The sequence below is a fragment of the Polyodon spathula genome, chromosome 19 (assembly GCF_017654505.1).
Source record: "Polyodon spathula isolate WHYD16114869_AA chromosome 19, ASM1765450v1, whole genome shotgun sequence".
In the NCBI taxonomy this organism is placed as follows: domain Eukaryota; kingdom Metazoa; phylum Chordata; class Actinopteri; order Acipenseriformes; family Polyodontidae; genus Polyodon; species Polyodon spathula.
Genome location: NC_054552.1, coordinates 31,853,500 through 31,876,166, shown reverse-complemented (window position 1 = coordinate 31,876,166; position 22,667 = coordinate 31,853,500). Strand labels below are relative to the sequence as shown.

Below are 22,667 nucleotides of genomic sequence, written 5' to 3'. Positions count from 1 at the left end.
AGCAAAAGATATCGCCCAGACAGGTGCAAAAGGCTCAAATTTGATGAAATTTACATTGTCTTTGAAATGCCATCTTCTCAAGTGGAAATTAATTGTGAGTGGCTATCGCCACGTTTACATGGAATCAACCATTCTTTTTTTTGTGGGGGGGGGGTGAAATTTCAAAAGTTCAGCAAACTGTTCACAAAAGTCTTGAAGTCCTGTACATGTGTATTGATGGGTCAGGTGCTCAATCTGTGTGCACTGAGAACATTAACCCCATTTACAAACCATTCTCATCGAGCCCTGAATCACAGGAACAATGCGCTGAACAGCGCATCCAAGAAAATCCATTTTCAAAACAAAGTTCATAATTGACCTCTGGTTGTTAAGAAACTAGCTGTCTTAATTGCATTTATTTCAGTGAGCATTTTAATTCAGTTAAGTGCTATAATTATTGTCTTTCATTGATTTAGGTGCCCTTTCGTCATTTCTAATGACTTTTTGGCACCTGAACTGATTTAAAGTGTTGATTGAAGTGTTTTTACATTATGTGTTGAAGCAGAGAACATTGGAGATCTGAATAGGAGGAGAGAACAATTGCTTCCCTTGCATAAAAGCCTTTATTTCATATCCGCTTTCTTATTCTGTATCTATTATAATCTGAATGCACTTCTTTTCAGTGCATGCTGTTTTAGATCTTGTAATAGAGGTCACTTTTGAAGGGTCAGTAAAAATAATTTAAAAAGACAAATTGAGGCTTTTATTGGATCCAACAAGTTCTTTTCTTTTTTAAAAGGCGAATTGTTTTGTTTTTAGCTGAAAATTCATGATTTAGACCTACTGCAAACCTGTTCCTATTTGTCTCCCTCTGCAACAAGTTGTATTTTATTAAGGCCTTTAAGATATTCCTAGTGCTACTAAGGGGTAATAAATGGATTCAAACTTTTGCTAACAGCAGTATGAGAAAAAAAAAAAAAAAAAAATTATATATATATATATATATATATATATATATATATATATATATATATATATATATATATATATACATACATATATATGTGCATGAGAGTTCATCTCTGTAGCCACAATGGACAGGAGGTCGTTCTACAGTTAAGGGTATGACTAGCTTTCAAACGCAGGTTTAACGCTTGAGCAGTTCTGTATGCATTGATGGCTTTTGTAACATTTCTTGTGCTTAGCATCATACCCCCAAAGTGCAATATCTAAGTAAGCGGGCGAGTAGACCTTCTCCTGTGTGGAAACGGTGTGAAGGGTTTTTGGTAAGTGTTTTAACCTGTGGCATATTTGCTCCATGACTGAACGTGATTTATATCAAGCCAGAAAACAACACCCAGCCCGCAAATGCAATGCAAAGCATATGCTTGTGTTTAATCAGTGTATCTGATCGCATCAGCCCCCTCCCCACAACACTGCTGCTGCTTTGTGAAGTGGCTAGTGCAAAGGCAGATGTACAGTGCTGGCCTGACCTAGGTTGTCATGGTTACTATATCCACAGCCTGCCTGGAAACTCAGTTCCTGCTAATTGCTGTTGTCATGGCAACAAAGTACCTGATGTAATCCTGAGAAAGGGCACCAGTCCTAAATGGATATGTTTTATTTTTTCCTTATCTTCTCTTGGAAGCGAACAGGAGATGGGGTTACATTGATTACATTAAACAAAGACATGTTTTATTTATTTATTTATTTTTTATTCTATCCTCAACCCTTGCCTCCCATGCCTAGGAGTACAGGCCTGGGTAGCCCTGCAGTCGTCAGAATTGAATTCTCTGTAGGCCACAGTGCCCTTGTTTTATAAACTTCATGCATGTCACCCTTAACAGAAACACCTCCAGAACCCTGACCTGATTAGAGATATGCAGCAGGTAAAAATACAGATTTCTTAAATCAATGTATCAGGCAATGTTTTCACCTTTTGATGATAGAAACATAATTAATAAAATCTTGTGCTTTTTCAGTTTGCATCGTAGATTGTTATTTGGGGGGTTATTTCCATTGTAATGAGCAGGCTTGAACAAGAGGTGTAGGTGTGATCGGTCCACACACACACGCACAAACCTGTCCCACTATCCACATAACCAACAGAAAGCCAAGGAGGTTAGAAAAAAAAAAACTGAAATCTTTATTCTATGATTATGAACAGGGCTGCATGGTTAATGAAGTCCATGTGCATTGTTGAGAGGACCAAGAACAAATGCTCTCTCTCTCTCTCGCCGCCTCACATCCTTCGAGCCTTGCGTGGGCGGCAGCCGTTGTGCGGAATGGGGGTGTTGTCTGTGATGGACACGACCTCCAGCCCGCCCATTGTTAAACCTTTGATGGAAGACTGGAAAAAAAGAAAAAATATATATATATATCTAAGAAGCAGCTGTTAATAAGTCACCAGTATGCAGAAGAACTAACTTCCATGCGTATTACGTTTGTCACCAAAAAATATCTGACGATGTTTCACTGTTAGTCCGTTGTCAGAAAGCCATTGTAAGAAGAATTGTGTTTCAAAAAGACAGCCCTACAAACTCAGATACTACAGCTAGGGTTTTTAATATTGCTGGTGTCATGATTCAGTGTTTTATGGCGAGGTATACATGCACCATTACACCTTGTAAAGCAGGTTTTCAATGTCATGCGAATGACAAAAGGGAGCCATCTCGGCTCTGAGGATACTTTTGCGCCCGTCTTAAACAGGACGTTCAACCCAGCTGGTAATTAACATGCTGCCGTGGTTTCAACAACAATGACTATTCACAGGTTCTGTGCTGTTGTTCAATGAATAAGTGACAGGACGGTAAGTGGGGCTAATAAAAGTTTATAATACAGTGTCTGTTACATTGTAGGGAAAAATAAAGCCAATGTCCAGCTGTGTTCTAACCATGCCATAGCATCCCTTAGAGAAGAGACAGCACCAATGAAATACTAACATAAACTATAAATGAAATGACAAGTGTTTTAATGAATTGATAGAAAACAAAGAGAAAGACTTCTAGTCATAAACATGGGTCACTGAAATTACTGTTTTTTTGCATTTCAAAATTTTGCACAATTGAGTGTTTAATAGTTATGGATGATAACAACTCCATAACGAAATAGGCCATTAATCAGTCCGATGTTAAACCTGGACAGGACAATGTAATTTTACCTGCTATACCTGCTTTCATAAATGCAGCACCCAACGCACGGTGCAGCACACAGTTAAAACTTGAATCTGTTAATTTACTGCTGCTTAGGGTTGGGGATGTTCTGCCTCTCAACTTCTCGGTGGAGATTGAAAGAATTCAAATTAAGGGTCGCACAGCAAGTCTCTGGCTGATCTGGGATTGGAAGCTGGCTTCCCAAGTCTCTTAACCCTTACCTGACAACTCCTCACGTAGCAGGAAAACATGAAAATCTGCCGAGCTACAGAACAGCACATTACAGTACACTGCACGCAGTGGTGCCTCCCTGAAAGCTGCTGTCTGTCACTGCCTGCCCTTAATTCAGCACTGTGTGTGGCTTGACAAATATCCCAGCCTCCCAGGCAAAAACACCCTGAGCTGGTGTGAATGAGATCCAGAATATCAGAGGAGATTCAGTGTTCCTTGCCATGTAGCGCTGCGCCGTTCCCGTCGCAAATCAACAATTCCAGACGCCTGGAAGCATGCCTGCTTAGGAAGTGGCCCCCACAGAGCTGCCTGGATTGTCCACACTTCATTTCTGCCTCGTTACATGTTGCGTGTCTGATCATTTCTGTCAGAGGCACACACCTGACTGCACTGAAGCAGGGAGCCTGGTGTCACGTTGTTAGGAGAGCCACAGGGGAGCAGTAACAAAAAACACTACAAATATTCTGATAGGGAACAAATGTGCTTTGCGACAGCACTGTTATATTGTGGAGACTCAAGGAGACAGCATTGAAATATGAAGCACTTCACCCATGGGTTGATACAGAATGTTGTGCATTAGCTTTAAATAGGTTTTCCTTTACAGTGATTGATGTTTGTAATCAGAAGTTATTATTTCAGCATTGGAGAAACATCTTTGGCAACATGCTTTTTGAGGACTATAATATATATATATATATATATATATATATATATATATATATATATATATATATATATATATATATATCATACAGGAGTCGGGGGGGGGGATATCTTGCATGTTCTCAGGAATCAACAGCTGACAGCCAAACAAAGATTCTCCCATAAAGCTCAAAGGTACAGATAAATCTAAAAATACTCCAATCACAATAACGAAGCAACATAGAATGACTGTAAATAACAAAGAAATGTAAAAACATTCAAAAGGGATTTGAAGACATCTAGACATCTTTAGTTTTCTGAGACATGGACAGCTAGTTCCACAGACCCCGACTACAGCTATCTCCAATATTGGATTACCAAACCTACATTAACATTGAGTAGCCTAAGAGTAACGGGAAAGGGGGTCTGTGAAACTAGCCGTGAGAGTGTCTCACAACATCTCACGGTTCTTTGAAAGAAGTGTTTTCCCCTCCAAACTAAATAAGCAGAAAAAATAACAAACAGACTGGTTCTCTAAGATAACACAGCCTGCCAGCAGTTACTGTGAAACAAATTACATGCAGAGGATAATCAAGCATATTGGCCTTTCTCGAATATTTAATGGTAATAAAAATAATGAAAAAGGCATAAGCCTTAAAGGTTAAAGATCCCTCTAGGACTGCAAAGTCTGCTTTTCGAACCCACGGCACCCAATAGATAACAGAATACAACCCCATACTGGGATACACTCTGTGCCTGTCCTTAAAATAATGAATCTGAAATCTGGGAAGTGATAGGGGCAAGGGTTTACGGACCCTCCCCCCACAGTACCTATTAAACACTTTTTAAACCACAAATGGGTGATGTTAGGGCTGATGGGAATTCATTCTCTCTGGCTTGATTCTGCTCTGCAGTTCCTTGCCTGTTACTCAAAGCGGTTACACTGAGCCATTGAGATTGAGATGCGGTGCAGCGGCTTGACCCCCAGCCTGTGAGAGCAGCCTGTAATCACTGCTCAGGCGTGCAGCGGAAACCAAGCAGTGCGGACTTACCATCCGTCCTGGCCCTAGACCCTTCACCACCACACGCACGAAGGACACACCTTTAACCAGCGCCTTCTGTTGAGATAGGAACAGGAATCAGGCATACCCCAAGAGATTACATTACACAAACTGGACAATATTCAATATCATCATGACATCATTAATATTATTAGTAGTAGTATTATGCATTTGTTTCATATATATATATATATATATATATATATATATATATATATATATATATATATTTTTTTTTTTTTTTTTATTACTTTTAATATTCATGACGATATAGCTTCTCTGAATTTGGAAATAAGATGAATACAGGAGGAATCAGAAAAACTCCAGGAGTTTAAAATAAACAGCGAGTGAGTCGGAGAGGGACTTGCGCCAGAAGAGGAAATTATATTTTTTATTGAAAGAGAGAGAACAGAAAAGAGAGGGAATAATACACTCCAGGTATTACAAAAAGGACATTTCAACACAACAGACCACTACCCTTAAAACAAAGCTCATTTCTACTGTTCTGAACACACAAGAATGTCTGCTGGGTGAAATTAGAGACACAGCTAAAGGCGTTTTTTTAGTTTTTTTGTTTATTTAATAAAGAAATGAATAAAACATTTCCTCATCATTATGACCCACGAAAATTGGGAAATAGAATAACAGAACCAGTGAAGCTCAAAGGGTCCAGTAAACAAACACATCTTGAACAGTTTATATAAAAAAAACAATATAATATTATATTGAAAGCACATTGCAGGTCCTCTTAATTAAAACTGACTACTGCGCAAGTGCTGCCATCTACAGAAAAATAACAACATTGCAATGGAAAACATGAGTGGCGATCAACCAGTTTCCTTACCGCGGCAGCGGATATCCCTGCAGTCTGAGCAGCGACCGGAGTGCCTTTCTTGACGTTTTTGAACCCCTCTGTGCCACAGGAGGTCCTGACCATGTACTGTCCCAGGTGGTCTGTCACCTGAATGTGTGTGCTGGGGGAGGGTCGCAAAAAAAAAAAAAAAAAAAAAAAAAAAAACATGCATTAACCATACACATTTCATTTAGCGGCTAACATCTCATGGCAAATCTCATCCCCTGTATAGTGCTATCTTTTGATTAGAATTAGATTTCAACTAGCTAGGATATATATAATACAGAAGTGTGTACAACATATGTTTGTATTTAAAGATTTAAAAATGTCTCACACTGTCCCTCATTTTGTGATATCTTTGTTTTGCCTAGGTATAAACTGCACTCAAAGAGAATGTGAATGAGGAGAGGCAGAGACTCACTTGTTGTAGGTTGCTTTAATGTGCGCTATGGGCAGCTCCTCATACTTCTTACCACCCCATCGCAGCAGGCTCTCCTGTCCGGGGAGTGGAGGGAAAACACTGTTCAAATAAAACAGGATTCAGAAGAAGAAGAATTGCTATTCCTAGATTCCTAGGCATTAAACTTCGTACACCCAACAATCTTGCTCCATAGTAACAGACTGACCTTTGGTAAGAAATCAGTACCCCACCACCCCACTTTTTAAATTCTCTTGATTACATTTGGGGCTCTTGTAAGGATGAAAATATGACTCCTATTGCAATGCAGTGTCATCCATTCCAGGTTTTATTACAGGCTTGATTAGCCACGTGTATCAGTAACAAGCTCAGGTTTGTCTTATTAAACTCCTAGTAAAACCAGGAATGGATCTAACTGCTATGCAAGCAGAGTCTTATTCCATCCCTGTCTTGAAATGGACTGGACGCATAAGGCAGATACTTAAGTCCTCTCTGTTTTCCCCATAGAGTAGGGACAGCACAAGCGGTGGCAATGAAAGATTAAGAGTGCCCACCTGAACTCTCTTGATGTCTTAGCTGGAGCGGTGCTGGCAGGGCTCTCTGCAGCCTCCTGGAGTCTCTGTGCACTGGAACACACCCCGCGGCTCGCACTGCAAAGGAGATTGAAGGAATTACAATATCAAACTGCAGAGCACACAACAACAGGGAGTATCCTTTATGCAAGTTACCCAGCAATCACCCTTTCACTACCATTCTCAAAGGCATTTGAACTACCATTGGGCATGCTGCTGTATAATAACGTATTACCGTTAACAATATATAGGCCTGCACATATAGCTTTGGGAGTGTCACCTGGTTTCAGAACACAGGGTAACCACAGTAAAACGTTAAAAACATGCTGTAGATGTTTCCTGTACAACATGACAAAAATGTGTAACAGAGCACGGCCCACTCCTGCAAGTTGCGATTTGAAACAAGCCTGCTCCATTCTAGCTGGAGGGCTGCAATGTTAGTGAACAGTCGCAGTGAGGCGTGCCTCGGGGACTGAGATAAACACGCCTGTAGTGTGTCTTACTAACTACGACTACTATAATGAGCACTCACATTTAAAATAGTGCAGTTTAATAGTTTTTTCGCCATCCTGTCCAGTTTGTTTATGCCCCGCACTCTAAAGTCCGGGTCATGCCTGTTGTGCGGGGACAAACAGCAGTAGTACTTACAGTGTCGCGTTGCGGGGTTTCACAGGAGCAGAGAGTCGCTGACACGTTGTCCTGGCAACGCTATACATGATATAATTAAGAACAGACTCTCCACCTCACTAACCAAAAAACAGATTTCTAAGACATCCGTACGGCACTACGCTTTATTACCGCAGCCATGTGTAACGTAGGTCACCTGAGTGCCTGTCACGGTTACATGAGGATCAACCCATAATACACGTTCTAGAGGGGGCGAATTTTGTAAATCAGTAATAGCGCTCTTTAAAAAAAAGTATCCAGTGATAATGAAAAATATACGTATATGTTATTGTGTTATTGTATACAAATACATTTTTAAAACAATATATACTTATAAAAAGTTGTATTTTTGATTAATTCCTGCTCTATTTATTACAATGAAATAATCTAGTACCGTTAGGTTGTCAAGGGAGTGTGGACAGTTCCACTTGTTCGGCATAGGAGGGGTGGTTGTTTACCTATATGGACAACTTGGCTCTTAATTTAATATTTAAATAATAATAAAAAATTAAAAAGTATACACAATATTAGTATTTATTTTAGAGTTTACAAAAGGTCCACTTTTTAATTTTCTTAAAAAATATATATAATAGGAACGCTCCACCCCTGTAATTAAAAATGAACTGCCCATCACAACAGATTGCTTTTAGGGGTCGGTGATACAAATATGTTTGTAACAATATAATCTAACGAACAAATATTATTCCGGTTTAATGTAATACTGAAGACTGCTTATTGTGCACGGTCTTGACTTTCTACATTATAAGCAGTTCACAGTTATTTGAGTGTATGTTTAATACAATTGTAGCAATCCCCCTCTTGACATTTTGAGGTTTCCCACTTCCCCGCTGTTATTTGCCAGTTGCTTACGCCGGGAAAAGAGCAATGAAATCAAGATGGCTGTGCCCGTAAGTGGGGTGCTGCTTCGTCCTCTGCGGGGGATTGTAACGCAGATTCCGGGCTCTGGGGCCGCCAGCAGCGGCTGCAGGCAGCTGTCAGTCGGGCTCCGGGTGCCGGCGATTCAAAAGCCAGAGGAAGCAGTGCTAGAAAGCCGCTCTCCGTGGAGGCTGCTTGGAGCGGTTTTTGTGCAGAGACCCGCTGTCATCTCCCGAGACAGGAGCCCGATAGAGATGGACTTTGCCGAGCTGCTACAACAGGTGTGAGAATCTGAAGTAGTTATCGAGATAAAAGACGTTTAAATTAGGTCATGCAAAATAATGTTTCTGCCAAAGCGTTGTTGAGCTGGAGGGTGTCTATCATAGGGAATTTCATATGTACTGATTAAGCTCCCTTGCAGAATAAGCTTCATAGTATATGACCCAAAAAGTGACAGTTTGAAAGTAGGTGTAACGGGACGCGCTAGGAATAACATAACAAGTAAAACATGGCTGTGATGACAATTCTTATGTTCTAAGCTTCCCAATTTCAATGGGTCTTCCTGGCTGTAGGGTGTGTTTTGTTTTTTATCCCTTTACTGCCCAGAGTGTGTTCCCATACCTAATTAAATGAATGCCTATATTCTGCAAAGGGTTAACCTTTGTAGTGTGTTGTTGTAGAACAGTCAAATCTTGAAATTCACTGCAACCTCAACACTGCAGTAATGTGAAGCAGGGTTAATTAACTATGAGCCCACGTTTCCCTCTCTGTAGACTGAGCTGGAGAGGAGCCTGCTGGCCGACCACGAGCTGCGTCTGCTGGAGGATGCCGAGCGGGTCAGCCGGAAGCAAGAGGAGGATTATGACTCGGACGAGGATTCTGGCCAGGACATCGTGACTGCGCAGGACCTCGAGGACACCTGGGACCAGAAACTGAGACAGTTCAAACCAGCACCACGCGTCACAGGTTTAATTCAAAAACAACTTCTCAACTCTGGTAACTAGGAAGTGGCAGCTCCTGCTCTGAAATGAGAAATTCTGGCCAGTTTTTGGCCCAGTTGATTTTATACAGTACAGGTTGTGCTCTTGCAGCCTACTCTAAGCGGATATGCACAGGTCTAGCATCTGAGTCTCTAGTTCCTGCGCTCTTGGCAATAGCTTAAGCAGATGTGCTCATTTTATGCACAAGTGCATCTATGCTGTTGGCACTAATCTGAGTGAGGTGATGCTCAGATTAAAAAAAAAAATAATAAAGCCATGCAGGATGCATCGTCTTCCATGTGTATGCAAAGAAAAGTTAACTTGTGCAGCTGACAACCATATTCAGAAACAACCCTTCAGTGTTCGTGCTCAGTTAAGTAAAAAACAATAACTGAGCATGACCATGCAAGTTTTTATTCTGAATATTGCCCTAAAGCTGAGGGAACACAGTGACTTTGTGGCTTGGAAATTGGTTTAGGAGACCAGGTTTCAGGCCACTGCATGGCACACCACGGGAGACTTGGGGTTTGGTTCAACAAAGTTGCCTCACACTATGTAGGTCTCCTGGAACCAGGTTTCAAGCCACTGTTCCTGGAAAAAGTGGCTTTGTGTCCCTCATCTCAAGTCCCCTGATAAGTGTACATTTTAGGGTTTGCTGACAATGTCACCAGAATTTTAAGTGCACTCTGCTTCACTGATTATTGGTGATAAAACTGCAGTGTGTTTCAGAAACAGACAAGAAGGCAGATCGGACCTGTCTGGAGCGCTGTCTGGCGGATAGCCTGGTATTGCTGGTGAAGGAGAAGATTGGCAGTGGGGATGTGTGGCTGCTCCCACAGGTGCAGTGGGATAATGGAGAGACCCTGAGAGAGACTGCAGAGCGTGCCCTTACCAGTCTCACAGGTACTAATTCTCCATGCCACTCCTTTCACATCTCTCTCCAGCACTGTCACCCTGCACCCCAGTAATATTCATGGAAACACTCCAGTTGAACCATTGTCACCTCTACACCTTCAGAACCAGTGATCAATGCTGCATTCTCAAATCTCTAACACGGTTTCCATACATCTTGAAACTAATTCATCACAATCTTTTATTTTCTTTCATTCTTTTAAGGTAACAGCATTAAAGCCACGTTCCTGGGAAATGCTCCCTGTGGAGTTTACAAGTACAAATTCCCAAAGGATGTCCGGACAGAAAGCTGTGTCGGTGCCAAGGTGTTTTTCTTCAGAGCCCTTCTGGATAGTGGCGACCTTGCTCCAAACAAAAAGGGGGGCCATGTGTGGGTAAGCAAGACGGAACTGCAGGACTATCTGAACCCACGGTACCTGGAACAGGTGAGCCGCTTCATGGTGGATCTGTGATGAAAAGTCCAGCTTGATGACAGTATATGACCAGCACTGGGTGAACTGGAGGGTGGTAATTCTTCAGAAAGGAGAGATGGGATGCACAGTGCAGGATGTCTCCAGATTCTGTTTCTCAATCAAAGACAAAACCCCCTCCTTTTTGCAGATGTTTCCTCACACTTTACCTGTGGAATTCAAGGAAACTTTTTATGTTTCTCTGTCAGAGCCCCCTTTTCATTTTGTTCTGTTGTCACAATATGTATAAGTACAAACTCTCTGCAGTATTTTAAATGTAATCTGTAACTATGAAACACTCTGTAGGGTTTGCATTTATAAATACTAAAAGAATCTTATTAAATAAAATGATCAATGTTTCCAAACCAGGTTTTTCAAAATTTTTAATGTCTGTTTATTTATTTGTTCTTCAGTTTTCCCTAAAAGCACAAATATGCACGCAGACTTTTATCAAAACACTCTCCTGTTATGTTCTAATTTGTTTCTGGACATGAACCCAGTGTCTCTTGTTTTACAAAGACACAGAATGGCAGTATATAGCTGAAGCTGCCATGGATTGAACAGCTGGAAAAAAACAAACAAAAAAAAAAAAAACCTGCAGCACTGAGAATCTCCACCTTATCTGAAACAGTTCATAAAGAAGCGCTTCATTTCTAGGTGACTGTGAACCTATAAAGACGTCACGATCAGAGCCCTGTTTACATCCCTGGGTCACACACCCTGATTAGCGCTGCTCTACCTATGGTAAAGCAGTCGGGATAGTGAAGCCAGTTCTGGTTGTAGCTTCATGTCATTTTCAATCCCAAGTTTGTTGCAATACCAGTGTTCACCACAAAATGGCAACACATGCACATAAATGGTATTGTTTAAATGTATAGCTCTTAATGAAGTAGACACAAATGACAGAAATTGGAGTTTGCTTTTATTAGAAAGTATGGCACACATTTAAAAATAGACAGGAGTTTAACATAAAACTGATTGCACACTGAGTAAATATTTAAACATCAACAGAGTGTCTGGTGTAATTCCAAACAAACATTTGTACCATTCATGTATTAGGATAACCTAAGAATAATGTATAGGGTATATGCTGTATACACACATTACTTCAAGCTGTTTATGAAATAAATAAGTCCCTATTTACATATTCAAGTACAGTTCCCATTTATCACAGCGTTGTGATTGAAGAAATCTTCATTAACGTGGTGCTGAAATGAGCGCCTAACCTGAAGTGATTCTGCCTCGTGCTAACTGGCAGGATGCGGTATGGGTTAGACAGCTTTTAAACATGCGCTGGTTTTGAAAGCCAGCAGTGGTTTCTCAGTGTAGTGGTGCTGAAATTTCTGTTTCGAACCATTAAAATCATCCCATGTCTAATTTATCAGTTCACAACTTGCTACTGTAGTAGCAACGTTTCAGTGCTTTTTTATAGATGGATAAGGTGTTTGTTTTAATTTGCATTATTAGTAATGGATTGGGATTGAGCTAGATCGGAAGATTTCAGAAGATACTTTGGAATAGGAGTAGAAATAGTTGTATTTATTTTGGGCTATTTAAATCAGTTCCTCTGGTTCTATTTTGTATCGTGCTGCATTTGTTCTTTGTTCTTTCGGCTTTGCTGTTGCCTCTTGTTTTCTTGTAGAATTCCTCTCTTAATCTCTGCTGGTCATTCAAGTTCTTCTGAGAGTGCTTGCAGGATTGCGTGCGTTGCGTCTCTGAGCTCGCTGAGAAGAACTGCCTCTCTGTCTCCTGCTGGTCCTTCCTTCCCTCATGGAGCTGGCCAGTGACTGACCGGGAGAGTTCTGCAGAGACTGGAACACACTGTGGCGAGTCACCTCCCTCTCTCCACAGTTGAATGTCAGTGCCATTCCCACATGGCTCTTCATGACTCTGGACGAGCCATCCGAGGTCCCATCGAAGCATCGGCTCAGCGCAATCTCCTTAGCGGTCCTGGGGTCTTGATCAGTCACTGTGTAGATGCCGTAGTTGTGTCCCAGGGGGTCTAGAGGAGCCAGCATGGTGAACTCGTTTGTGTCGTTATTAACGGCGAGGGGCAGGTGATTCACTAGGTATTCCTGAAGCATGCTGTTAACGAGCTCTCTTCGACAGGATCCCTGGGGCAGGATCTTGACCAGCGTGCGATCAACGCGGTCTTGGTCATACAGCATGCCACTGCACTTGAACTCCAGGCAGACTGCAGACACACTGGGCTGCTCCATGTCCCGGGTACTGCGCACATCCCGAATGCCGTACAGCTTGCCAGCATTCAAGGGGTGGGTTCCACCCATGTTTTTGGATCGCACCATTATTTCTTGCGGACCATTAATTTTTACTTTTATGTAGCATGCTCTGTATTCCAGCGGCTTGGGCCACCAGCTGAGGTAGTCTGCAGTCCAGCTCATGGGATCGTCCTCGTTGAAAGGGACTGTGTTGTAGTCATATCTATCCCCTTCAACCCTGTAAAAGCGGAAGTGACCGCTAGTAAAAGGAGCCTCCTCACATTCTTTGAGGTTTTCGTATGAATAAATGGGGCCGTTACTTTCTTCAGCAGCGTTTACGCTTGGCTTTGCAACATTGATATTAAAGGCTGTTTTCTTAACCTTGGGGTCATCGTGGTCAGTTCTCTTGTAGTTGAGCTTGTTTAAGTAAGGCTGTGGGACTCCAATAGCGTTGGGGTTGTATTTTGGGGATGATGCAACTGCTTCCAGCTCCTCTCCCCCTAGGTTGGCCATTACGTAGGCTGAGTAAGCGTCATGCCTTTGTTCGTCACAAAAAGCAGGTAAACAGGCTCCATTAGAACCAGTAATGACGCTATCAAACCGCCCCCACGACCTCGGGTTTGAGGCGAAACCTGCCGTGGGCTCCATGTTAATCAGAGTTATCACAACCCCTTCGACCTGTTCACTTGGCATAAACCTCTCACTCCGGAAGGCTCTTACTTTCACATGACACCTTCTGCTCTCAGGAACATCTAGATTAAAGAGGCGCCTTTCACGAATTTCCATGTTCCCGATCAGGAAGGTTCTTTCTTCTCGCTTGCCTCGTTTGGTCTTTGCGAAACGGAATTGTCCTTCTTCCTCCCAGAGCCCAGTTTCAGGGTTGAGGGACCACAGCTTCATCTCGTTCAGGTGCTCTGGCATTTTCACTTGTGCAGAATCGAGGAAGACCTTCACTTCCCCCGCACTGAGGGACTCGGTGGATGTTTCATCTCTGAAGTCCACTGAAAACATGCCGTAAGTCCGCAACGGGAAAATATCTCCTTCATCGTTGACAAAGTTGAGGTCGCTCTGGGCTGCTGTAGCAGTTGAAATGTTTCTGGGATCCAGAAACGTTATGCTGGCTTGCACTTTACCGATGTAAACCTCCCCATTCTCTCTGTAGAAAGCGTTGGGAGGGATTTCAAGCTCAGCAATAGGGTCTTCCCCTTCAATTTCTCCCAGAGAGACTGAATTAGTCTGAGTAGAAACCAACGTTACTGGTTCTTTCTTCCTCAGAAGCTTCACTTCGTGATACACAGCACCCCCCTTTTTGTTGAATGGCAGAACCTTTGTGGTGTTCACAAACTTTTGTAGGTGGTCAACAAATGTCAGTACCAGCCTTTCCGTGTCTACTGGTACCTGGATTGAGAAAGTTCCTTTATATCCAGTCCTACTGATTCTAACTTTTCCCATAAAAATATGTCCAAAACGCAAAGGTTCACCATTGTCTGCAGCAATGGCACGCCCACGGACGATGATTTTTGTTTCAACGCACTTTTGACAGCCACATTTAGAAACCACCATTATTGGCAGAGTGTATCCTTTGCAAGTGATCTGTCTCTCTTCCAGCTTTTCAACTCCGCAGCAGTAAGATACAGAGTCTTTGCACCTTATGCCATTATCTAGTTGTCCTGCACACGTTGCTGTGGGACATTTCCCCACGTCATAGTAGAAAGAGTTCGTGGGGTTTTGGAAACAGTCGCGAGGTAGTCTGATGAGATGGCTTTCAGGCACTGGGTTGCATGAAGGTTCATTGTAAGCTATTGAAAGAGAAAACAGGAAAAAACTGGTTCAATCTTTAACAGAAGAACAAATTCTTACTTTATAGCATAAATCTTCTTTATATTATAACAATTTTTGATTCGAAACCCTCCATTTGACATCATAACGATTTACCTGCCAAATTTGTGGAGGCATTTCTATTAAACTAAGAGAATACTAATGTACTCTTGTGGAACCCATTAGTATGAATTAGCTTTTTAACTAAGGAATATTACAGGCGAAGCTGCAATCATTTGACAGTACATGTCATTAGCTAAAATAGTGTTTCTTTAGAAAGATCTTTCTAACAGTCTGACTTGGTATTGTGCCTACCGATTACAGTAAGTGTGGCAGGTTGGGATTTGATGGCGCCAGCATCGTTGCTTGCCTTACAGTAATACTCTCCTGACTGGCTCATTTGCAGGTTCCTCAACACCAGAGTGCTGTCGTATTTGTACAGATTACTGTTGAGAAGGGTGCCATTGTGGTACCTGAAAAGAGATGTGAAGACATGGAAAGCGTTACTCAAAATTACAAACCCAATAGCATGGAGGCATCCACTGTTCAAACCAAGCTTGGAAACCATGTCAAACAACGGGTCCCAAGTTCAGTATGATGATGCAAAGCTAAAGCCTGTTTGAGATTAATGAGGCACAGGTGGTTTCTGGGAAGGGCAACAGGCACACACGCATTTCTACAACTCTTTCCAAAAGCAACCTGGAGGAAAGCAATATCTGCAACATGGACTGATGGTTTATTTTCTTTTTTTTTTATGCAAGTTGTCAATGGTCAAAGCATGTATCATTTTTAGTCTCAAAGGCACTGTTAAAATCTTTTCCCGCAGTCAAGTTCTCTCTTTATATTGCAATGACGGAGCAACTTAAAATGTCTAATGTGCATTTCGACATTTAAGTGCAGCATATCTAAAAGCCTTCACTGTTTACACCATTTCAACAGTCTTGCGTTGTGCCAAGATTCTGAACCAACATCTCTGTCCGCCCGAGTCCCATTGGTGCATGTAAAACATTAGGGAGGGCACTATTAAAATATTTTACATGGTCTGTTGATATTTTTCTATAGGTATAGTGGCTATATCTATAGGTTATCTCCTTTTGTTTTCCTTACCATTGGTAATTGTTTGGGGCTGGGTGCCCCACAATCTTGCAGCAGAAGGCAGCGGTCTGTCCCTCTCGTCTTGCTTTGCCCTCTGGGTTCTTCAGTACATACGGCTTCTCTGCGTGGCACAGTGGAATGGATCAGTTTAACGGCACAATTGAAATTGCATATATAATAAAAGGCAATAAAAAAATAATCATAAGTGATGTGCTTAATTTCAGCTCTTATAATTCAGACCGCACTATGTAATTCACACACCTGCCCTTTTGAACCTGACGTCAATAACCGAAGTTCTTTGGTTGGTAGATTTGGGCACGGTGACGGTTGCCGTGGCGTATCTGTCCATTTTGATTTTCAAGGTGGAGTTTCCGTCTGGGCACACCCCGGGGATTCTGAACTTGCCGTTGTCGTCGGACACGGTGATGAGCTTGAGGGTCCTGCCCTGCCTGTAAACCGCGGCTCCGGCAGCCGGCTGCCCCCCCTCCAGCTGCACCGAGCCCAGCAGCAGGTGATGCTCGCACATGCAGGCATCGCACTCCGCGTTAACATGGCCCTCCGTGCAGCTCAGGTTGCAAGCTGGAGCAGAAGAAATGAGGGGAATTAATCAACACACTGCTAGAGATATAAGGAAGCACATCTGTGGATCTCAGCATTCGACTGAACATATAATGAATTGGCAGAGATTGCGCATATAGGTTTGGGAACTTGTAAAACTGGTCACATGCCCATTTTTGATGTGAAGTGCCTTTAACAAATACCGTAAAATACAGCGTATCAGCCGCAGCAACTCCTGTTGTAATTCCAAAAACATGTATCTCTTTGTATTTTGTTTGCATTTGTTTTCTCGTACAAGAACCTAACAAATCAAATTTTATTTATAAAGCGCCTTTCATGGCGAGCCATCCCTGGGTGCTTTTAACAAAAAGAAAAGAACATTCGGAAGAACATTTAGTACAATAAAAACAATATAAACAATAAAAACAGCAAGAGAAAAGAACATTTTAAAATTATAGCATATAAAGCAAAAGATGAAGAACTCAAACCGAATAAATAGGGATAAAACTATATATATAATATACACGCACACACACACACACACACACACACATATATATAAATTATGAAGTTCGATTCCAGTAAGGAATGTATTTGAACTAAGCGTTTGAGATGGTAACTTGGTGTTCTTTAAATCTAAACTGCACTGTGCTTTGAACTTCAAGATGCATCGCTGTATAGAATGCACCACAATATAAGTCGCTCGTTTTCCATGATCCCTATAAAGCACAGAATTTTACAATACTACTTATCCAGCAGTTGGTACAAACTACAGCATATTTTTAATGGGAAAATATGACTGACATTTGTATATAAGTGGAGTGCTGGAAAACCTCGATAAACCATCAGTATTTCACCTATGAATATTACATTTGTGAAGCACACCCCTCCGCAAGGATACAGGAACACACAAGGGCGCTTGATATGGAGGCCGAGCTGACTGGAGAGGAGATGTGGAGGGTGGACCACATAATGACTTTGAACAGATGAGAAGAGAGACACAGAGGAAGGCGCACACTGAAAGTGCACGCAACGGAAGTTATCAGCAAGGGTAGCAACAGAGTGAGAGGTATCGCTCCCACACTGGTGGCATCTATCTTTACAAGGAGGTCCCTTGCACATTCTGCCTTCCACAGTGCGCCCGTGGCACTGCTCCTCCCCCTGCTGCTGACTTTGTGTACTGCAGCTTCTAGTGCGCACCTGCACGGCCTGCTGGCCACAGTTTGCTGGGCACTCGCGCCAGCCTGACCAGGGGGCCCAGGCCCTTCTCGCTGTGTTCCAGGTCTTCCCTGTGAGAAAAGAGCTACTTCTGGGTCTCACTTTTCTACAACACTGTAATTTGCTAATGAAGAAACCCCTATACACGGGAGCAACACCAGCTACAAGACCACAGTGTTTAGTTTTGATTTCTTAAACAAGGAGAGAGTTTAAAATGATATGAATTAATGTAAGTGTTACCAATTATATGCCACTGGCCTTATTTAAAAAATGATTGGCTAAAACATGAGACCTTATCGCAAATGCTGGAAGCACTATCCCTATACACCTCAATGACAACAAATAATAAAAACAAACTTTTAAGAAACTACTTTCAGCAGAAATAAAATGTGCATTCCTTACCTTCATTGAAATATTGGATTGGATTCTTAAAACGTGTGTTTTTTAAGGAGTGTTTCGATAAGGACTGTTTTTTTTAAAAGATCATTTTGATTAATTAATTTTAATTGTGCTTCATCTCTGTTAAATGCTTCTGTGTCTGGTGCTATTGCTTAATTAGCACACTCTTGACTTTCTTTTTTTCTTTTTGAATGCACCAACCTGCAGGACAGAAGAACCTCACTGAGTAGTTTGAGCAGTTTCTCCCTCCTGGTTGCTCCTCATTCAGACACCAGAACCCCAGCTCTGGGTCTGAGTGGACCACTTCGCCAGTGTTTTCTGCTGCAATCCATTCTGTGGTCCGAGCTTCAATTGCCTTGGGTCTGTCACACACTCGCTCTCTGTAGTAAAACCTGATGGCATCCAGCCGCTCATAATCCCCACTGCCTCCTGGGTGATCCACGTTGAACCAAGTGCTCCACTCCCAAGGATCTGCAGCAGCACAGAGCAGTGTTATGATGCTTAACAACAGACACTGCCATTCAGTATTTTGTTTTTAAAAACAATTGCATTTATTTATTTATTTATTTACAGTAGAGTGCACATGTATTAGAACACTCCCATTGCTTCTGTCGTTTTGAAGCATTGGCAGGACGTTCTAAGCAATTCCCTGATATGATCTTTAAAACCAGAGAAGGAGCGATTATGAGAAACATTTCAGTGTGTCTTTGGAGTGACACAGATTTTATTCATGTTTCTGCTACAGTGTTGGGTAAAAAATCAGGCTTGGCTGTCAAAATATTTACTCCAAATCATTATTGTCTGTTTCAAAGTGAGCATTCCTTACTGTCTTATCCTATCACAGCTTTCCATACAGTTCTGTACTGGTACCTAAGGGCAATATCTGAATGTGTATCATTGAGTAAGCAATGAGGTGATGAAAAGGGTGTGCCTTACCGCTTGTGCTGGACTTGACAAAAGAGCTGGAGCTCTGCTTTCCAGTGTGCACCCGTCCCATTGCTTTATTCAGAAAGGACCCTCTGTTCTGGGTACCTTGAAGGAGAAATATTACCCAAGCACGGTATTATTGTGTACAATAGGTGTACAATATAAGACATCAGCAGCAGGGTTAAAAAGCCTAAATAAGAGCTATCAATACTTTTTTTTATCCTTTTACTGAAAAGTAATTGGGATTGTTCTTTAGCTGTTATATAGCTGTATAAAGTGACATTTTTAAATATTTAGACAGATGAGTGACATGAACAGTGGCTCACGAGACGGAATCATGCAGAGCTTCCCAAAGCCATTCCCTGCCTCACATTCTTTCCTATATTTAATGACTAACTGCAGCCTTTAGCATTGCTTGGATAGACCAACCATTGTATGCCCAATAAAACAATGTACAGCTTCTTTCTCATGCAGAAAGGAAGATAGTTCCTTGATGTGACTAACAATGAACTCAAACATACGTGACAAATCAACCCCTAAACAAAGTATTCTGGAAGATTCGTTCTTAAAGGTGTTAAATGAAACAGAAGGGTTTTAAGCTCCTCTGCTCAGGATTTTGAAAGGCTAGTTTGGTTACACACTGGAAAAAGATTTCAAAATATTCCTGTGTCATTTGTTTTGCATGATATAAACCTAACCTTAACCCTAACCCTAACTCTATGTGTACTTATAAATATCGTACAAAAAATGTACATGTTAAGGACATGGTAAGTATGCATAATAAAATTGTAATTAGGTGTAAGTACACATGAATTTAATATGTAACTACTATGTAAATACACAGTAACTAGAGACACCTAATGTAAAGTGTTACTGGGATCTCCAATGTTCAGGCCCCCAAGCCATTAGTTGTGTGTGGTCTATACAGACAGGTAGAGCACACTAACCTTGAGCTGCAGCACATGTTGTCACTCCTAGGAGCAGGAGGAGAAGGATCCTCCCCCTCACAGCACTCATCTTCCTGGGCTAGTCCTATAATTGGCTCAGCCAGCCCCCAGTAGGAATGTCACTGAAACAGCGCAAGGTCCTTCGCTAATTATAGTCCCGCTGATGTGTCTCCAGCAGTAATGGCCTGTGAAACAAACCCACATATAACAAGTTCTCCAGCTGTCTGGGCACAACTCTCACAATATTTAATCAGAGTAGCAACATTATTATTAATAAAACAGCTCGTAATTTAGGGTAGCTGTTTTTACATCTTGAATTCATTTTGAATTTTATTTGGATAGAGCTATTGAGAAGTAGAACTCATTAGCAATGGCAAGTCCTTAATGCCCCTCACATTGTTATCAGAATAGCACGGCCCATAGCCAAAACCAACAGGCTAACGTTATGGTACACAAAGCAAAGCTACCAAAGATAGCCGTACTTCCAAAACTGTACAGGGAGATTCTCTAGACACAGGGCGTACAGTACGGTACCTATGTGATCATGCATACAATTATCTTTCTAATACTGTTTCTATGTTGTTTCTGTAGTTTGGATAATTAAAGTTCCAGAGATCACAACTGGGGATTGTGGAGTTTTGACTTGTTTTAGTTTCTGATTGATTCTCTGTTTCTTTCAGTCTGAATTATTTCAATCCCAGGAACGGGGTATGGGGTATAGGGTATGGCAGCAGAGTTTTAGAAAAGTGGCACATTGTCGTGTTCTCTGGCCATGTCATCAATTAGCAGCAGGGCAGGGAGATCAACACATGATCAAACAGCCAATCCATATTGATCAGTAAAAGCACGCCTGTTTAAATTTCTACATCCATAACCTCAGCAACACCCATAGACTCTCAATCATAAAACAAACTCAACCATAAAACAAATGTCAAGTGGACAGACTAACAGAAACACTGGTCAACCTGTCTCCGTTTTATCATAAGTGGACTTCCAGTTCGTGGAAAATATTCTTAAAAAGAAATGTATTAATTAAAGATAATTCACTGAATTCACAGCTCTGCAAACACGATTTCCTGTACATGCTATTTTACATCATCCTATAAGTGTTGCCTCGTGCACAGAAAACAAATGGCGACAAGTGCTTACCATTTTTGAAAGGAGAGATGACCAAGTCTAAGTCTAAATTAAAACTAAAAAATGTTCACATTGTCTCAGCTAAGACTTATAAGTCCCCCTGCCCATCCAAAGGCATCACATAACATCTCTCAACTTACAAAAAAGACACAGGACTCAACGAAAATGAAAAATAAACGGGATGTTTGTAAATAAGATGATTAGAAAGTATTCCATTCTCAGCGCTGTTTTTAGATTATGACTTGGATTTAATTATATCTTTGACTGACAAGGTCAGGCATGCTATAAGTGTCTTATTAGAATTTTCAAACAGCTCAGAAGCCTTAGCCATCTTCCCTTTGAAAACAAAACCAGAAGTGTTAAACATTGGGCTGTTTTAATATCAAGGTGAAGGTAATTCTGCACGAAAGGTAACCGGAACACAAAATAATGCAAACTGCATTAGAAATCAGCAGAATCAGCAGAGACAGCAAAAAGCCCCCCTCTCATATAACACAGCTGGAAAAAACATTTTCACATGTCAAGGGAATTTAAAAATCTTAATGCATTGACCAAAGCTTTTACACAACATTCCTTTCACACTGAAATGTTTCTTTTCTGAATTTAAAATATTGATCTGCTCCAGTTCTAAGTTAGCATTTCTTTTTTGTGAAAAAAATAATAAAATAATAAGTTGTGATTTTATAGAACTAACTCTAAACAACTAAAGTTATCTTCCCTTCAAAACTTAACATGGTACAATTATACACACAGTAACTGAAAAGCATAAGAAACTTTTAGACTGCTGACCTTGAGCTGGAGAAAATTATTAGTTAAAATATCTAATTAATAACAACTATTGCAAAAATTACCATGCGTGTGTATATATATATATATATATATATATATATATATATATATATATATATATATATATATATATATATATATATATATATATATATATATATATATATATATATATATATATATATATATATATATATATATATATATATATATATATATATATATATATATATATATATATATATATATACATTGATTGAACAGCAAAACCCAGATAAGATGGCTCACCCTTGAACACACATGCACCTGTCATCACATCAATATTAATAACAAGCTGCTGTTTTTGTTCACAGAGCTGAGCTGTAGCTTACCCCGGCTGCCTGCTTGCCAGTGAATTGAAATGGAGTGCTCTGTGCTCTGATGTCTCTGGCTCTTTTTATAGAGGAGTGCGTAGCTCCTGTGACTGCTGTCAGCCACACAGAGGAAACCAGATCAGAGTCTGAGGAAGCTGCCGTCTGAATCCGCTCTGTAACAAGGTGCATAGAGTGGGTTAAACACCACTCAACTCCTTTCTTTCTTTCTTTCTTTCTTTCTTTCTTTCTTTCTTTCTTTCTTTCTTTCTTTCTTTCTTTCTTCTCTTTTCTTTCTTTCTTTCTTTCTTTCTAAAGAACCTTAAGTTTGCTTTTCATGGCTCATGTGACGTATTATTTGATTGGTATTGAAAATCAATAAAAACTTAAAAAAAATAAAAAGAATGAGTCACTTACAC

The 22,667-nt window shown here is 40.9% G+C and overlaps 3 protein-coding genes across 4 annotated transcripts; 1 reads left to right on the top strand and 2 right to left on the bottom strand.

Annotated features, from left to right (window-relative positions):
• Positions 1 to 1,161: 1,161 nt before the first annotated feature.
• On the bottom strand, positions 1,162 to 7,749 carry LOC121294302 (28S ribosomal protein S11, mitochondrial-like). The gene is made up of 6 exons (XM_041217890.1): positions 7,557 to 7,749; positions 6,891 to 6,986; positions 6,340 to 6,438; positions 5,910 to 6,039; positions 5,057 to 5,122; positions 1,162 to 2,329 (listed from the first exon to the last, which is right to left on the bottom strand). The coding sequence occupies exons 1-6, from the start codon at positions 7,622 to 7,624 to the stop codon at positions 2,222 to 2,224; spliced, it is 567 nt and encodes a 188-aa protein (XP_041073824.1). The 5' UTR covers positions 7,625 to 7,749; the 3' UTR covers positions 1,162 to 2,221.
• Positions 7,750 to 8,275: 526 nt separating this feature from the next.
• Positions 8,276 to 11,159, top strand: LOC121294371 (39S ribosomal protein L46, mitochondrial-like). 2 transcript variants are annotated; one of them, XM_041217997.1, is made up of 4 exons: positions 8,276 to 8,731; positions 9,224 to 9,446; positions 10,160 to 10,333; positions 10,547 to 11,159. In XM_041217997.1, exons 1-4 carry the CDS (start codon positions 8,471 to 8,473, stop codon positions 10,792 to 10,794), a joined length of 906 nt encoding a protein of 301 aa, XP_041073931.1. In that variant the 5' UTR covers positions 8,276 to 8,470; the 3' UTR covers positions 10,795 to 11,159. The 2 variants fall into 2 exon arrangements, with proteins under 2 accessions (XP_041073931.1, XP_041073932.1); XM_041217998.1 differs by having other exon boundaries at positions 8,280 to 8,731; positions 9,224 to 9,416.
• A 532-nt stretch (positions 11,160 to 11,691) lies between these two features.
• Positions 11,692 to 22,400, bottom strand: LOC121294965 (cartilage intermediate layer protein 1-like). The gene is made up of 8 exons (XM_041219222.1): positions 22,270 to 22,400; positions 19,973 to 20,157; positions 19,035 to 19,130; positions 18,300 to 18,569; positions 16,185 to 16,502; positions 15,936 to 16,044; positions 15,144 to 15,301; positions 11,692 to 14,809 (listed from the first exon to the last, which is right to left on the bottom strand). The coding sequence occupies exons 2-8, from the start codon at positions 20,040 to 20,042 to the stop codon at positions 12,462 to 12,464; spliced, it is 3,369 nt and encodes a 1,122-aa protein (XP_041075156.1). The 5' UTR covers positions 20,043 to 20,157; positions 22,270 to 22,400; the 3' UTR covers positions 11,692 to 12,461.
• Between the last annotated feature and the right edge of the window lie 267 nt (positions 22,401 to 22,667).

Excerpts from the sequence above, each read along its gene's own strand:
- LOC121294302 (XM_041217890.1), bottom strand. The coding sequence starts at position 7,624 with ATGTATAGCGTTGCCAGGACAACGTGTCAGCGACTCTCTGCTCCTGTG. Across the intron at positions 6,040-6,339 it reads ATTAAAGCAACCTACAACAA|CACACACATTCAGGTGACAG; the intron begins GTGAGTCTCTGC and ends ACCCTCCCCCAG. Across the intron at positions 5,123-5,909 it reads CAGGGATATCCGCTGCCGCG|AAGGCGCTGGTTAAAGGTGT; the intron begins GTAAGGAAACTG and ends CTATCTCAACAG.
- LOC121294371 (XM_041217997.1), top strand. The coding sequence starts at position 8,471 with ATGGCTGTGCCCGTAAGTGGGGTGCTGCTTCGTCCTCTGCGGGGGATT. Across the intron at positions 8,732-9,223 it reads TTGCCGAGCTGCTACAACAG|ACTGAGCTGGAGAGGAGCCT; the intron begins GTGTGAGAATCT and ends CCCTCTCTGTAG. Across the intron at positions 10,334-10,546 it reads TGCCCTTACCAGTCTCACAG|GTAACAGCATTAAAGCCACG; the intron begins GTACTAATTCTC and ends CATTCTTTTAAG.
- LOC121294965 (XM_041219222.1), bottom strand. The coding sequence starts at position 20,042 with ATGAGTGCTGTGAGGGGGAGGATCCTTCTCCTCCTGCTCCTAGGAGTG. Across the intron at positions 16,045-16,184 it reads CGTCAGGTTCAAAAGGGCAG|AGAAGCCGTATGTACTGAAG; the intron begins GTGTGTGAATTA and ends TGTGCCACGCAG. Across the intron at positions 15,302-15,935 it reads GCCCCAAACAATTACCAATG|GTACCACAATGGCACCCTTC; the intron begins GTAAGGAAAACA and ends ATCTCTTTTCAG.